The sequence below is a fragment of the Seriola lalandi genome, unplaced genomic scaffold (assembly GCF_002814215.2).
Source record: "Seriola lalandi dorsalis isolate HSWRI2012SDOR001 ecotype SW California unplaced genomic scaffold, Sedor1 jcf7180002052504, whole genome shotgun sequence".
Lineage (NCBI taxonomy): Eukaryota > Metazoa > Chordata > Actinopteri > Carangiformes > Carangidae > Seriola > Seriola lalandi.
The window spans coordinates 500845-516608 of record NW_019523057.1 but is presented as its reverse complement, the minus strand read 5'-3'; the positions used below and the strand labels follow the sequence as shown (position 1 = coordinate 516608).

Sequence of the window (15764 nt, the reverse complement as noted above, 5' to 3'; positions counted from 1 at the left end):
TTCTTTATATCAGCTCTTATTATAGATCACATAAAGCCACCAAAGCCAGCCATAGCCTCGTTTTCCCAGTCAGAGTCTGAATCAGTAAAGTCTTGTGCCTCAGTGGTGTGGATTGGGGAAAAGTGAGTGAACCTGTCCCCTGTAGGCCTCACTTGTGGGTACTGGATTTGGCATCTGTTATCCTTTGGTGACGATCTGTTGAAGTTATTCTGGGTGGGGATGGGAGGGATCACAACTTTCATCTCTGGTCCGATGGTTTTGTTGGGTGGGAAATTATCATATTCCACCAGAACCTTTGGACCCTGGTTGCCTGTCATGTTGGCTTCGATCTTGGGGTGATGCTCGTTCTCCTTGGGATACAGATGGATGTTGCAGCATGGGACGTTAACACTCAGCTCATGTCGCTGCATCTGCTCGGGCTTCACTCTGGTTCCCTCCTTCTCATAGATGCAGGAGACAGATGTGTGTTCATAGCTGCTGGGTTTGGTGGGCAGACTGGTCCGGTGTGGGTCCTCAGTGTTCTGGTGCATTGTAGGTCTGAAACTGTCATCTAATCCAAAACCTCCTATCCTGTGTGGCTCTGCGCTATGATTGTTGTCATAAACTGAAAGAAAAGCAAAAAGAAAATGAAGCAGGTCTGAAATGTAAGAATTTTTTTTTTTTTTTTAAAAACAAAAAAACAAAAACGTTGTGCTCTATAATCTTTATCTCAGTTCCCACATTGAAGACCACTTGCGGTAGTTTTCCAAACAAGTAGTTGTGTAAACTTAGGTGAATTTAAATTAAGTATAAAATACATTAAGGATATTTCAGTGACAAAATACTTTATGCATTAACTAAGGTGACTTAAATGGTAGGAGTTAAAATATTTCCCTTTTTTTGAGCAGGCACACTTGATGCTAGAGTGATTAAATAAGAGTCTTAGCATGACTAATGATTACCTTTCTCGGGGCCCATCCTGCTCTGGAGTTGGCTGAAAGGCCCAGCTGCTGGTGGATTGGCGACCTTCATGGACACAGATGAGCCAACTTGGCGACGAGACTTGGCCCTTCTGTTCTGGAACCAGACCTGGTAGATTTGTAGGAAAAAAACATAGACATGAGGACAGTTGACCCCATTTTGTCCCATTTTACAATTCCATAAATCTGCCACAACTTAAGGTTATTGAGTCGAACTGTAGAGCATTTCCCAATGATTTTAAGACTTCATTCCCAAATCTTCTTTACTGGTGCAAATGAATCAGTCAAAAGGAGACACTTAAATCGGGCTTTACCTGAATTCTGGACTCCGGTAGCCCGGTCAGAGCCTCGAGTCTCTCTCGTAGGTAGATGTCAGGATATTTAGTGTCTGAGTAAACTTTCTCCAGCACCTCAATTTGCTGCTGAGTGAAGTTGGTTCTCTTTCTCCTGTGGGTCAGTATGGCCACGCATTTATCCGCCCTCGGTACGGAGGTGGTAGAGTTGAAGTAGTTTGTCACATCTGAGGCTCCATAATCTGAAAAGAAAACATACAATCTGTTTAGTTTTTAAAGTAAGTAGGCGTCAAAGAGAAACGGTGGCGGATTTGTGCGTAAATTACGCACAGAATCGGCAACAGCTCTGTTATTTTCTCAAACCACTATGCCACAAAGATAGCTATGTTCTTGTAAACGGAGCATAGGAGGTGAAAGCAATGAACATTTTAGCCACCTACCTGAGTTCACCATGCTGTTCATTTGCAGAGGCCCTTCGTGATACATCTGGAAATGATTCAGGTCCCCGACGCGCATATTCCCATGAACTGCAGACATGATCTTCTACGTCTTATCTCCAGCGACTGACTGAGTTTGAGACCTGTGCGCTCGCTGGGTTTAAATCCCCCTGTGATCAAAGGTGATGCTGTCTGGATGTGTGAATGGGCAAGCCATCAGTGCCGGCTGGCACTGCAGCGGCCGTGCTGCAACTTCAGACGTCTGCAGCCCGGCGAAGGTGTGAAGGCATCACACTTGAGGCGCTGGAGCGACCGCAGGTCTCTTTAAAAGGGTTTTAATGGAATCTGCATGCTCAATACACATCGGCAGAGAAAACATTTATTCGCTTTGGAATGGATGAAGCAATAATGGACCTGTTGCCTTCAAAGCAGGGCAGTCGGAAACTGCCATTTCCTCAACGGGTTAGAGGCTCACAGCGGCTGCAGTGTGTTGCTCCATGATAACAGAACAGAACAACTGGAGCCATTCCACTTCGATATATACTTTGGCCAGTTTCAATACAAGCTCAAGCTAAGTCATTCGCTGCAGATAAGAGGTAGAAGATCATGACTGCAGTGTATATGTATATATATATATACACACATATGTGTGTGTGTGTGTGTGTGTATGTGTGTGTGTATAATTAGTATAGCAGGAGTCACTAAATTAAATGTTTTTCAAATAAAAGACATTTCAAAATGTATTCTGAAATATAGACTGACTTAGCAACTAGAAATATTCTTACATGGTTGCATTTTTCTTTAATTCTATGCTTAGATGTCAAACAATATACATTATGTTTTATAACCTTAATGATGCTTCCTGTCCCCTGTCAGTGGCAACAAAGTAAATCTCAATACACAAACCTCAGTTCAAAAGTACTCAGGAGTGTTGACTTGTTATTGAATGGGTGACCTTCATTTGGTTCAGAGGGGGATCAAGTCAAGAGGTCAGATAGCATCACAGACTGATTAATTTGCTCCCACATATTTGAACTAGATTTGCAGGAATTAGCTTTTATGGTCACAGGCTGTAATATTTCAAGATGATTCATTTGAGTGATTTTTATACATACTTGGGTAATAACACATTACATTTTGTGCCTCATATTTAATTGGGTGTGGGTTGACATGATTACTCCAATATGGATTGAAAACAAATGATTGCCAGACTCTTTACCGCATGCCAATTCATATAGGATTAATTAGATACAACTCATACTGGATTAAGTCATTGGGGAGCATACTGCACTTTTGGTTAAATGAGTCTTGAGTCTCAGCATTTAGTCAGACCTATAGCTTAGAACAACAAAAGTTTTCTCTGGTAATTTCCTCGTTGATCTCTGGGAAAATTACTTGATGGCCATTGTGTCATTTCACATCCACAACAGCATTTATCAATCTCTGTACTTTGACACATATCTCATTGTTCAGGTAGGATGTGATTGTTGGTAAAGGCAATCACAGTTCACAAGTTGCTTTGTCTGATGACCCTAATTGGGTATTGCCTGTGTGCACAGACCATATTGCTATGCTAAAATCAGGCTGTTGAAGTTCCTGATCTTTTGTAATGGTCAGTCAAAGGTTTCCTGAGAGCTACCAGCAGATCATAAAATAGACAGTATGCTGTTTATCTGCAGCCACAGAGCACCAATAATTCAGCATTGCAAGTGCAGGGAGATGTAATGCACTTTTGCTTTTATTGTTTGTATATAGTCATAATTTTAATTTGGCAGCCCATGATGGAGATTTGACATTTTAATTAGATTAAAAGAACGCAGCTCTAAGCTGATCAGTGCTGATATATTGTAGTTAACAGACTGCACTTTCAAACATCAAACAGTAAAAACACTTTGGGACTTCTACTGGCCATTTCCAGTAGGCAGCTGCCTCTGTAGACACAAACAAAAGCATATTCACACCTTTAAAGACTGACCACTTTTTAACCTACATTTAACCTGCAGACAGACAGGTAAATTATCCTCACAAGTTTGCAGGGATATGTTAAAATGCCAGCTGTCTTATGTGCCATTGTTATGGTTCAGTGTTTGTGTATTTGAAGGATGTTTTAAGGAAGCTATAGTACATTTATTGTTTCCTAATGGAATAGTGTGCTCAGTGTAGAGGCACACATCAATGTTATTGTGTACACATCTTTTGAGCAGAGAATTGTGAATGATACTGCAATATAAAGTGTATTCATATTAGAGCTGGACTGATGAATTGTCCAGGCTGATAAATCAACAATCAGCATTAGCTTTTACCGGATAAACTGGCATCAGTGTGGCATGAAATGTCAGTACAGAAATGCGAAAGATATATCTGAGGTCATTTCGGAAACATCTATCTTTTACATAGTTTTTCCACCAGAAAGAGGGTTTATTTTTCAGCTGTAAAATATATTGGTCACAATTCTTTAATGACGAAATTAATTTGATTCTCATTTCTTGCATTTATCACAAAAATGACTGTTGATGATTGATTGCTATCATGTCTTTTAATCTCTTAAATATCTGTCAGGTTGTAATTCATATTTACAAGTAGAAATAAACAGATGCAGGCCTACATCCATCCCCATCCACTTCACTAAGAGGCAAAACTAAACCAAAATATGTTTTAAAGCAAAAATATATAATATATGTAATAATATATGTTTTATGTATTTTATTATGTTTTGTTCAAACAAAACTAAATGTAAGGTCTTCAGCAGTCAAAAGAACGTTGAAGTCAAATATAAGAGACATGACATGTAAATATATATGACGATGGTCAGGGCTCTTACATGATAACCATATTAAAATGAATAGTATGACTTTTACTTATGTAGTAATACAATATTTTATCACAAAAATGAAAAAATGGTATTTCCCGAGGAAAATAAACAGGTTAATTACGAATAAAATTCTTGTATCGATCCTGTTGTTCTAAAAATACAACAAAATATGAAAAAATATTCCGTTTTTTACAGTCCCAAGAAAAAAAGTATGTAAATATTTCTGTAATAAGTTAGAGCGTCGTCATTATTTACATCAATCTCCCGGAACTTCCGCCAAGTCTAAACGGAAGTAGGTACGTGGCTGCTTCAGCTGACAGTCTACATGATGGCGACAGAGGTTCAGAGCGGCGACCTCGACAGTGCTACTTCCAGCCGGCTCGAAGTTTCCATCGATGGCCTCACCCTCAGTCCCGACCCGGAGGGGGAACAGGGCCAGGTCGAAGAACCGGACCCCAAACCCGCGGAACCCGAGACCGATACGCCGGGAGCCGCTGGGGGCGAAGATGGAGAGACTGCCAAATCTGCGATAGAGAGGAAATGGGGCTTTCCTCTACAAGAGCTCTACGGAATGGCACTCAAATTTTTCAAAGGTATTTTATATTTGTTATAATCCCGCAGCCCTGACGCAGAAAAACGGTTCTCATTGGAAACGACCGTTAAATTGTGAGACGAACCACTCGCTGGCTGAGATTAGCAGGTTGCTAACATTAGCTGCTAGCTGTCACCACCGGGGGTTGCTGCTGTCAGCCGCAACGTTACATTAGCTACATAGCTAACGAGTGGCTAACAAGCTGTTAGCTGGCTGTTAAAGGGTAAAACAAACACGGCACTCCTGCGTAGTCCGTTCGTGTCTGTCTGTGTCTTGAAAATATTCTCAATTTGCTGTTTGCCTGATGTTTCCTCCGTTCTGTAAGCACTTCTTTGGGTTTCAACAGACTAACCCGTCTTGTCATACGACTGCTCCATGAGCTAGCTAATGTAAAAGTAGTAGTGCAAGACGTTAACCATTCAAAATGAATGGAGGCTCATTATAATTTGTTTGGCCCTGCCCTGCCACTGCTCCGCCTGAAGGAAGCCTGCTGGCCAGTTACTCACACAGATCCTTCACTTATAATCTAGACCCCGACAGGTTTCTGCTGTGCTGGAGGAATGAGTTCTGTGGATAAAACTAGTCCACAGTCTCGGACCGACGTCTTTAACACCAGCTCACAATGCTGCTTATAACTACGTTTTCAGCGCTCACTGTGTTGTATGACCAGCAGCCTGTTTTACAGCTCCATTGCCTCCTCATGTCCGTACCACTCCCATGCTGCTTCTAGTCCAACAGGAAACACAAGAAAACTTGCCACTGAATTTGTATTTCTATTCGTGCTCTGGATGCATTCAAACTGGAAGGCCATTCAGAGTTTATGCCACCACCTTTATGAAATCATTGACATCAGTATCAACACTTACACCCTGTCATTCTGCACGCAAAAGACAGCTTGGAATAAATTGCAAATTAATGGCATCTATAACATCTATCTTGAGTTTGAAGATGAAAGGCTCATTTGAGTTCTTTCATTTGTCAAAAAATAGCAAGTTAATCCAGCACAGTATATCCAAACCAGTCTTTCAGATCTACCCCTTCAGCCTTTAAATTCATCTAATCAATATACTGTGATTTAAGACAAGTTCAGGTCAATAATTACTTTGCAAACATGAACATGTGGAAGCCTTTTGGAATACTGGGCTTTTGTTGTATTTTTACTAGAGTAATATACTTGTGATGACTGTGCAAACAGGTTGGGGCTTGGTTGTCACTATGTGATAGTAATCTCTGCTTTGTGTTTTTTAGTTAGTTAGGGTTAGGTCTGATTGCTTAACTTGTATGCATTAATCTTATTGCCTCACCCTTGCTTTAACAAAAATTGTGATCTCGAAAGATGATTGTTTTCACAAATCTAAGCAGTATAGTCTTACAGCAGTCTGTTTTTTTTTTTTTTTTTTGATAAGGATAAAGAGCACAATCAACAGTGCAATTGTTCTGTACCTACTCTTTAGTCCTGAGACAAGAATATGATAGCCTGTATGCTACTGCTGATGCTAATGCTGTTGCTGCTTGCACATCGCACAAAGGTGTATTGTAGTATTAACAAGCAGCAAGACATAAAAAAAAACCCCACAAACGTATTACTTTCACATTGCTGCTCTCAGATAAAGATGGCAAAGCTTTCCACCCAACCTATGAGGAGAAGCTTCGACTGGTGGCTCTGCACAAACAGGTGTTACTGGGCCCTTATAATCCTGATGCTTCCCCGGAGGTCGGCTTCTTTGATGTCCTAGGCAACGATCGCAGGTAACCCCAGCAGACATCTGTCTGTGCATGTGACCTTTGAACCATAGTAGACATTCCAGCAAATTAGCTGTGTTTCAGGAAACACGCACACATTTCCATTCATTAAACTATTTGTACAGTCCATTTAACTGTTGACCCGTGCTTCTGATGTCTTTCTGAATTAAAATCTAGTGGCTGTTTTATTGCACCACACTTAAGTTTCAATAATTTTACAAATTGATAATTTTAGTTTTTATTGATTTTCTGTTACGTTCTGAGGAAAAAAAATGGTTGCTACAATTGCTATATATACATATATATATATATATATATATATATATATATATATATACATTTACTTTGTTTTGTTATTGTAAAACATAATCTAATCTAAAACAAAGTCAGTACATAACTGCTAATTGCTCAACCCAATTTTTCCAGCTGCCTATTGTCTATCTTCACCTCCATTTCACTCTGTGTGCAGGAAAGAGTGGGCCTCCCTGGGTAACATGGAGAAAGAGGAGGCCATGGTGGAGTTTGTCAAGCTGCTTAACAAGTGCTGTAACCTCTTTGCTCCCTATGTCACATCACACAAGATAGAAAGAGAGGAACAGGAGAGGAAAAGGTAAGGTGTTCAGCGGTAGTTCCCATGAGGGAGATCCCTCTGCTCCAGTGTCTAAATACAGACTCGGGTTCAGTTTGTCCTATATATAGCTAGAAAAACTTGACCATTTCCCTCATTTATAATGTCCTCTATGTCTTTGCTCTTCCCCAGGAAAGAGGAGGAGGAACGTCAGAGGAGGGAGGAGGAGGAGAGGGAGCGACAAAGGCAGGAGGAGGAGAGACGCAGGCTTGAGGAGGAGGAAAGGTTGAGGAGAGAGGAAGATGAAAGAAGACAGGCAGAGGAGGAGAGGCTACGGGTTGAGCAGCAGAAGTATGTGTGTCTGTTGCTGTGTGTGTGTTTGCATAATGTGCATGGTTTTGTAATATATCTAATTGACTTCAGCATGATCATCACACTCACCTGACACTGATATCTACAGGGCTATTGTCTTTTCAGCACTGGAGTTGTGACTGATTCATTGTCAAGAAGGGCACTTCAGCAGTCTCAGCACTTTGTTGAAACCTGGCCCAAAGAGGACAAACTCCCTATTCACTACAACTTTTCTCTTTGTCTATGTTAAAACATTACACTTTTCCATTGTCCACTAATAGGTGCGTTTGACCTAATGTAGTGCCGTGCAACGCTTACTTAACTTAATGCACGCTCAATTTAAAACTTTTGTCATAATGTCACATGGTATTAAAAGTCACAGATACAAGGTGGCTGCGGTTTTCTGAGTCTGGCGCTGCAGTTGCTCTCCAACTGTACCAACTGGGAGCCACCTCTGTAACGACATAACTTTGCCCTAATTGGCTCAGGGTTTGACTGACGTGTGATGCGTCCTAAATCTTTATTCTAAAAACTTCAGATCCGTTAAATGCTGTGGTTCTGTCTCCTGAAGCAGATTACATTTATTTGATCGGCTCCTTCTTGTAGCTCAATTTTTCCATATTTTTAAATAAAAAACTACAGCTGTGCACACTGCAAGATCAACCATTGTTGTAAGCTCACTGATGCTACAGGAAGTAGAATGTGTCCGACATTTACTGGAGTCTTTTTATGCTCCACCCTTACAGTCACCTTTATTTCACATTGACCATCAGTTAAGTCAGTCAAAGCTGGCCCAAGATGAAAACAAATACAGCTATTGTCTCCACACTATTTCCTGTATTTCCATCCTCACTAACTTTACTGCTCTGATATTTTACCTAGACAACAGATAATGGCAGCGCTAAATGCCCAGACAGCGGTGCAGTTTCAACAGTATGCTGCCCAGCAGTACCCCAACAGCCCAGAGCAACAGCTGGGCCTCATCCGTCAGCTCCAGGAGCAGCACTACCAGCAGTACATGCAGCAGCTCTACCAGGTCCAGCTGGCCCAGCAACAGGTAGGACATTTTTACTGACAGATGGATAGACTTTCATTGATTAATTTTATTGCTTGATTGTAAGAATTTGGAAGTATTGATTCACAGTAAATAGTTACGTTACTGATAGTTATTAATCATTACCCTGATTATGAAAAAATGTTGACTAAGACAAAAAAAACAAAACAGGCATTACACAGATAGTAAAACAAATTAAGGACTTTAAATTAAATCAACTCACACACTTTATGATGAGGTGCATATTTAGCATCTGGCACAAAACCTCTGGCATGCAGTAAGGGGCTGCTCAAAATGTTGACTAAAGTTTTTAATTGTTAATCTCCTAGTAAGGTGAATAGTGACAAGTGCAGTATTGTACAAACTGATCAGGATAATAATTTCAGCCATAATGGTGCAAAATCTATGCTTCTTCCAGCATTTTTGTAGGAACATGATATTTTTGGCTTATGTCCATAGTTTGGTTTCCACTGTCTTGGCTCAATGTTGTGTGATTCCTGACCCAGGCGGCCTTACAGAAGCAGCAGCAGCAAACTGATTCGATGGTACAGGGGACACTGGAATCTAGCAACTTCAACAGTGGGGAACCTGTCCCTGCCTCAGCAGCGGGACCATTGTGTACAGCTTCACCACCTGCTGGCGAAGAAGCCCCTACAGTCAATGGAGGCCAGTCAGACTCATACTCTGAGAGCATGGACCGGGAGCCAGAGCCTGAGCCGGCAGAGGAGGTCTCGGAGAATGGACCTTTATTAGGTTGGTGGGCTGTAGCTGTGTTTTACTCACAGAAAAACAAAAATACCTACTGTTGACTTTATCTCGAAAGAAGCTTAATTTTTTCCCTTGTTGTGTAGCTAATGGCTAGAGGGCAGAGGGGGGAACTCTCCCAAACAAAGCTTTATACTGAAGTTGAAACCTGATTCTTATTTGCTGTGTCCTTGTTGATGTAACCTGGAGGGAATGGAAGAGAACAGCTAGAACAAGTGATACATGATAGCCTGCTGGTTTAGGTCATCCAGCTACACATTCTACTTAAAGAAGAGTAAATAGACACACCTGAAATGAATAAGGTGTTATTTTTATTTCAGACCAAAATCCTGGCTAAATTAATTTACTCTCTTAAAATAATGTTAGGATAATGGATAGATGCATAACTAGACAGCTTGTAAAAAGTCTCTTCTCCCTTGGTCACAGCTGACTCCCCACCAGTCATAGCTGCTCCCTCCATGTGGACACGACCGCAGATCAAGGACTTCAAGGAGAAAATCCGGCAGGATGCAGACAGTGTGATCACGGTGGGGCGCGGCGAGGTGGTGACAGTGCGTGTACCCACCCACGAGGAGGGCTCCTACCTGTTCTGGGAGTTTGCCACGGACTATTATGACATCGGCTTTGGGGTCTTCTTCGAGTGGACAGATGCTGCCTCTGCTTCAGTCAGTGTGCACGTGTCAGAGTCCAGTGATGAGGATGAGGATGATGAAGGTGAGGTGTGGGTGGGGAGTATGGGTGAAATAAGCCTGCATTGTGTCTCATACGAATATTCTCAGGTGTGGCAGCAATGACACATCTGAGTAGGCTCTCCTTCAATACAGTGTTTGTGATTATGTAAACAAAAAAATATGCAACACAGATACAGACTGACTTCCCAAGAACTGAAAATGGAACTTTGCTATCTGTTCACTCAGTTTTTCTACTGAAAATAAATGATAGAGATTGGTCATGATTGCCCTTATGATCTTAGGTGCACAGCCATTTGTTATGGACACTATATACCACATACTCTGCTAGTTAATGACATGTCATGGTTAGTCTTCCATACAAAGCAGTTGATTTGAATAATGTCTGTTTTATTATTTATTTATTTTCCTTTCTGTCATTTATCAGCCTGCAGAGAGATTAATAACTAACCAGGTTTATAGAAAATATTTTATTCTCATGTTCACAACTTGCCAACATCATAGTTAAACATCCACTGGTTCTCTCAGGGGTAGAGGAAGTCCTGTATGTTGGACTCTAGAGCAGTGGTGTGAATAAAGATGAATGCTGGTAATATGTTGATAAGATATAAGGCAATATTGTGCTGCAGAATATGCTTGGATTTATTGGTTAAATTAATTGTACACATTAGCCTTTGGTAGATATGCCCGTCCTTCTGAATTTCACTTCTGAATGTCTGCTGTTGCAGCAGTTGTATGTTTGTTTGCTCCACTGTCACAGTGTGTGTTTTGCATGAGAGGTTTTGTCACATTTTGCCATAAAGCTAACCTTGCTGTAGTATGCAAGTTTTGTGCAAATTAAGGCGCTTTCAATGGCGCAAGCGTAACATTTATTTGGATATTTTGATTCGATTTTTATTTGCCTGAAGTAAAATACTTTTTATCATTCTGATAATTCTTTTAATAATTTTTCTAAAAAATTGTATTTCTGTTTTTCTGTTTGCTCAGGATTGATGCACACATATAAGTCCATAATATTAAGGTTAATAATAGCGCTGCATAATTGTAATGAAGCTGTCAAAAGGAGCCTTGTGTCTGTGCCATTCAAAAAAAAAACAAAAAAAACTCATCTGTGATTGTAATGTCCTTGTATGACTTCTTCCTTGGCCTGATCAATTGTTCTTGTGCCTACAGGTGACCCTCCCACTGAGGAGGAGAAGGCAAAGAAGGAGGCAGGGAAGCCCCAGGTGGATGAGATTGTGCCGGTGTACCGGCGGGACTGTCATGAGGAGGTATACGCCGGCAGCCACCAGTACCCTGGCCGCGGAGTCTACCTGCTCAAGTTTGACAACTCCTATTCACTCTGGCGCTCCAAGAGTGTTTACTACAGAGTCTACTACACCAGATAAGCCTGAATACAGACACAGGGGGAGCCAAGGAGTGTGTATGTTGATATATATGTGTGTGTGTGTGTGTGTGTGTGTGTGTGTGTGTGTGTGTGTGTGTGTGTGTGTGTGTGTGTGTGTGTACGTGGAGATTTGTGCGATGGCAGCCTGTATGTGTGTGTATGTGTGAAGGAGAACATGCTACCAGATGTATTCTGGACAAAACCACCAGAGGGTGACAAAGAGACACATCTGGAGCCCTAGTCTGGAGATTTGACTAATATGTATGTACTGTATGTGTATGCGTGTCCCAAGATACACCCATGTTAGATCCTGTCATCGAGCCCTTGGAAGAGGAGTGTGTATTCCTGTTGTATATTCACCACCTGTCCTTGCTGCGCTCACATAGACCAAGCTGTAGGACTTCGCTCTCATGTTGTAGTTGACCACTTTTCATCCTGGGCTCGTCTTCTGTCACCGCTCCAGCCCAACACAGTCCAACGTGGCCTTGTGGCTGCTTCTGCCCTGAGTGATGCTTTCATAACCATGAACGGAAACCAAGCGACTCCAGCGCTCTGTCAGCCAAATGTTTCCTGTTTGGTGGTAATGGTGGTTGTTTATCCCACAAGAACACAGACAATGTACGTCATAACACTATACCTTTGTTCCACTGAGAGCTTCTGGTCTTTGCCAAGTCTCACTCACAGATTAAAACACCAGTGTACACAAACTTAATCATCCTTTTTGTTGTAAAACAGTAGTTTGTCATTCTCTTCCGAGCTACCATGCATATATGAAGATCTGAGAGGATGTTTAGTGAAATCAGTGCTCTTTTTGGCTTATTCCTGTGCAGAAACAGTCTGTTTTTCATCTTTATTTCTTGATACAATCTAATTAACACAGTGTACCAGGAGTAGGTGTTTTAGTTTAGAGGGTTTACAGGCAGAATTTATGAAGGACAGGCAAGAAATCACAGCACGGTTTTGGGTAAACTCCAACTGAAGTCATGGGTGTTAAGTGAGAAAGTACAAAACAACATGCACATGGTAAAGTATGGCTGTGGGCCCTCTGGCCTTGTAAACTCAAGCATCTCAGTGTGTAATACAAAATAAGAGGTTAAAAACAAATTACTTAATAAATATTTGTTCTCCCTTCGTCCTACAAATATTTTTTCTGTGTGATGCTGTTTCAGTTTGTTCCGTTTGCCTCAGTGCTTCTCGACAGTCCCTGTCTGTATAGTTACACCACACGAATATTACATTGAATTGTCCTTTGCTCATCAATTCTTTATGAAAGAATCAAGAAAAAGGACATAGTATTAGGACAGCTGTTATCTTAATATTTTTGTGTTTATCATTCTGTGTGTTTAGAGTTGCTGTACTCAGTTCTGACACACAACATCTAACAATAAAGATTACATTTTTTGGAGGTCGTGACACTGTTACATCTCTGCAGCGCTCAGAAAACCGAAACCTAAAACAGTGCCGGTGTTCTGTTTTTTTTCTTCCTGGTATGAATCAACTCAACTTCTCACCTCAAACATTGTGAATCCTGAATAAACTGAGATAGACTTATAAATGTGTCTTGGGTGACGTGGTTGCTTACTAACTCAGTTGTGACATCTAAATGTTTTTTTTTTGTTTTTTTTTGCCATAATTTAGATTAATTCTGTTGTTCAGTTTCACATTGAATATGCATGTACCACCCAGGTGCATTATGAGCAGTGCTGTATCAGCTGTATCCTGTCTGAATCTGAATGATGGTTGTTCAATGGGGAGTGTCTTAAGTGGTTGTCAGAGACATTTGGTTTCATTTTATCACACTTACTAGAGCTGCATTTGTACATTTTTATGTCTGTGTGCAACCAAACTTTAAAGACACAGGTGGAGTATCTTGCAAGTTGAGTACTCCTCCAATGTCTTTTCTGAGTGTCAATTTGTCATATTATTTAATTAGAGGCTGCTAATGCCTCCTGTCCATTAAGTGATTTGTGTAACAAGATGTCACTACCTATGGCTTAAACAAGCCATGAAGTTCAAGCAAGTTCCCATATCTTCTGACTTGTGTTGTTTGTTTTTCTTAAGTTTCTTATTGTTCACCAAATGGTTTGAGTTGACTTGTTCAAGCCTTGTATGTAAATAATTCTACAAATGAGTTTATGTATGGGTTTTTAAATGTGGGAGAAGGCTATGGTTTTGAGAATCAATGCACTGTAAAATATGGTGAATGAGATATATGTATACATTTTCCCCCGAATGAAAGTCCAAAATTCATAGCAAGTATAAAACTGTAAGACTCTATTGACATGACAGACAGAGAAGCTCATCTTTTTGTATTGTTTTCACTTGTTTGGATCTCTTACGAGTTGCAAGATCTTTTTGGGCATATATTTAATCTTGATTAAACTTATGTTCATCTCTAGAACTGGACAATTTGCTTACCTTTCCATTTTTATTATTTCAATATCTTATGATCATGTTTTAATGCTTTGTGTCTTAAAGCTTTAGTTCCCTTTATCTTACATAGATTTTCTGCCTCAAAACAGATAAAGAGGATTACTGATGTTGCCCCCAAAAGATGTTTTTCACAGGTGATATTTTAACCTGTCATAGCAGAAAAAGCGCAATTGGCTCTAATTAAACTAACAAGTCACTTCCCAGTAAGTCAGAAATGAAGCCTTAGTTATTACTATTGATTACACCTGTGTTTTACCTTGCCAGTCTCTATATAGAAAACTACTTTCATTTCAGAAGATTAAATTTTTAACGGAAAAGGGAGGCAATGTTGGAACGACAAAAATGTCCTTTGAATAACAAAACATTGTAAGACTTGTTCCTTTTTTCTACCAGTGGTGAATGTGTCATCCTCAAGCTGCTTTCCTGTCAAAAACATTTTGTGCTGAGGGAGGGACAAACGCGGATGTTACTGATGTGTAACAGGAGGATACACCTCGCCTTCAATGTTTTCCATGATGCACATAGGACGGGAAGGAAAGGACAGCAGCCACCACTGCAGGGAACAGCTGTATCAGCCTTTTACATTCTAGTATTGAGTAACTATCACTACAGAGTACATACCAGCTGGGGAGGAAATTGAAGATCTCCTTTTTATTTGAGTAATGAGAACACTGACTGGCCTGGATTTCATGTCACATAGGGCCCTTGAAGTTGCTGTGCTCATTGAATACACTAGGGGGCACATTAAATACAACAGACACACCCTTTTCCAACTGGACATTGTCATCCAGACTTTCCAAAGATTCCCCTGAACTTGTGGCCTGTATATTTTGAAACTGAGCTGTGCACATGGTATGCTATTGATGAGGAGGGTTTGCTCTTTGGAATTTAAAGAGCAACGGTGGGAATGTGAGGCGGTGGACTGGACACAGGACAAACATGCTCTGTACACACAGAGAGGAGATAAATCAGAGACAAGTGTTCAGAGAGTCTGTTGTCCAAGGGTTATTTTGAAAGGTATGAGCAAACAACTAAAATACCCTGCTAGTATGTTCTCACTGTAGTGACTGTCGAGCCATGTCCCTTTGTTTAAAATGAACGCAGCGACGAGAAAATTGTAGGCTAACGCTAATCGAATTTTAAGCTAAGGTTAGCTTAACTTGTCAGTAGTCATTTGGATGTTTCGTGGGTCATTGCTAAAATATAAAAACCATAATGCCCACACTCATGGGATTTTTGCTGTAAGTTGCAAATATAACTAATTTTTTTTGTTTGTTTTACCTAACTGTACTAGCTAGCTAAACAACTCAAACTAAACTGTGATGTAACTTTGCTAACTCTAGTTTAGCTATGGGGACACATCACTACGTGAACAGGTCATTTTAATGCCCCTATTTCCCAATTTAATTAAGATAAATTGCCTATTTAAAAACTCCAAAAATAGCTGCATTTAAAAAGGAAAAACGAATTGTTAGTATAATGGATTGCTTTTATGGGTTCAGTCATGGGTTAACAGAATGGAAGACTATTTTTGGTGTTTAGTTTACTGTGAAGTTAAAGGGCTATTTAAATGAAAAGATTTATTAAAACTATCCAAAGTCCATTAACTGCCCCTAACATATTACATAACCTATTAAATTGCCCTCAATTTAGCAAGGTACTCCTTTCTGTAGAACTGAAT

General features: G+C 40.4%; 2 protein-coding genes across 2 annotated transcripts; one reads left to right on the top strand and one right to left on the bottom strand.

The window, feature by feature from the left end:
* Nucleotides 1-25: 25 nt before the first annotated feature.
* mixl1 (Mix paired-like homeobox) lies at nt 26-1789 on the bottom strand. The gene is made up of 4 exons (XM_023400504.2): nt 1693-1789; nt 1274-1494; nt 942-1068; nt 26-604 (listed from the first exon to the last, which is right to left on the bottom strand). Exons 1-4 carry the CDS (start codon nt 1787-1789, stop codon nt 27-29), a joined length of 1023 nt encoding a protein of 340 aa, XP_023256272.2. The 3' UTR covers nt 26.
* Nucleotides 1790-4801: 3012 nt separating this feature from the next.
* Nucleotides 4802-14059, top strand: acbd3 (acyl-Coenzyme A binding domain containing 3). Its single transcript, XM_023400495.2, has 8 exons — nt 4802-5094; nt 6701-6842; nt 7306-7446; nt 7597-7755; nt 8638-8812; nt 9316-9562; nt 10001-10288; nt 11437-14059. Exons 1-8 carry the CDS (start codon nt 4827-4829, stop codon nt 11649-11651), a joined length of 1635 nt encoding a protein of 544 aa, XP_023256263.1. The 5' UTR covers nt 4802-4826; the 3' UTR covers nt 11652-14059.
* The last annotated feature ends 1705 nt before the right edge of the window (nt 14060-15764 follow it).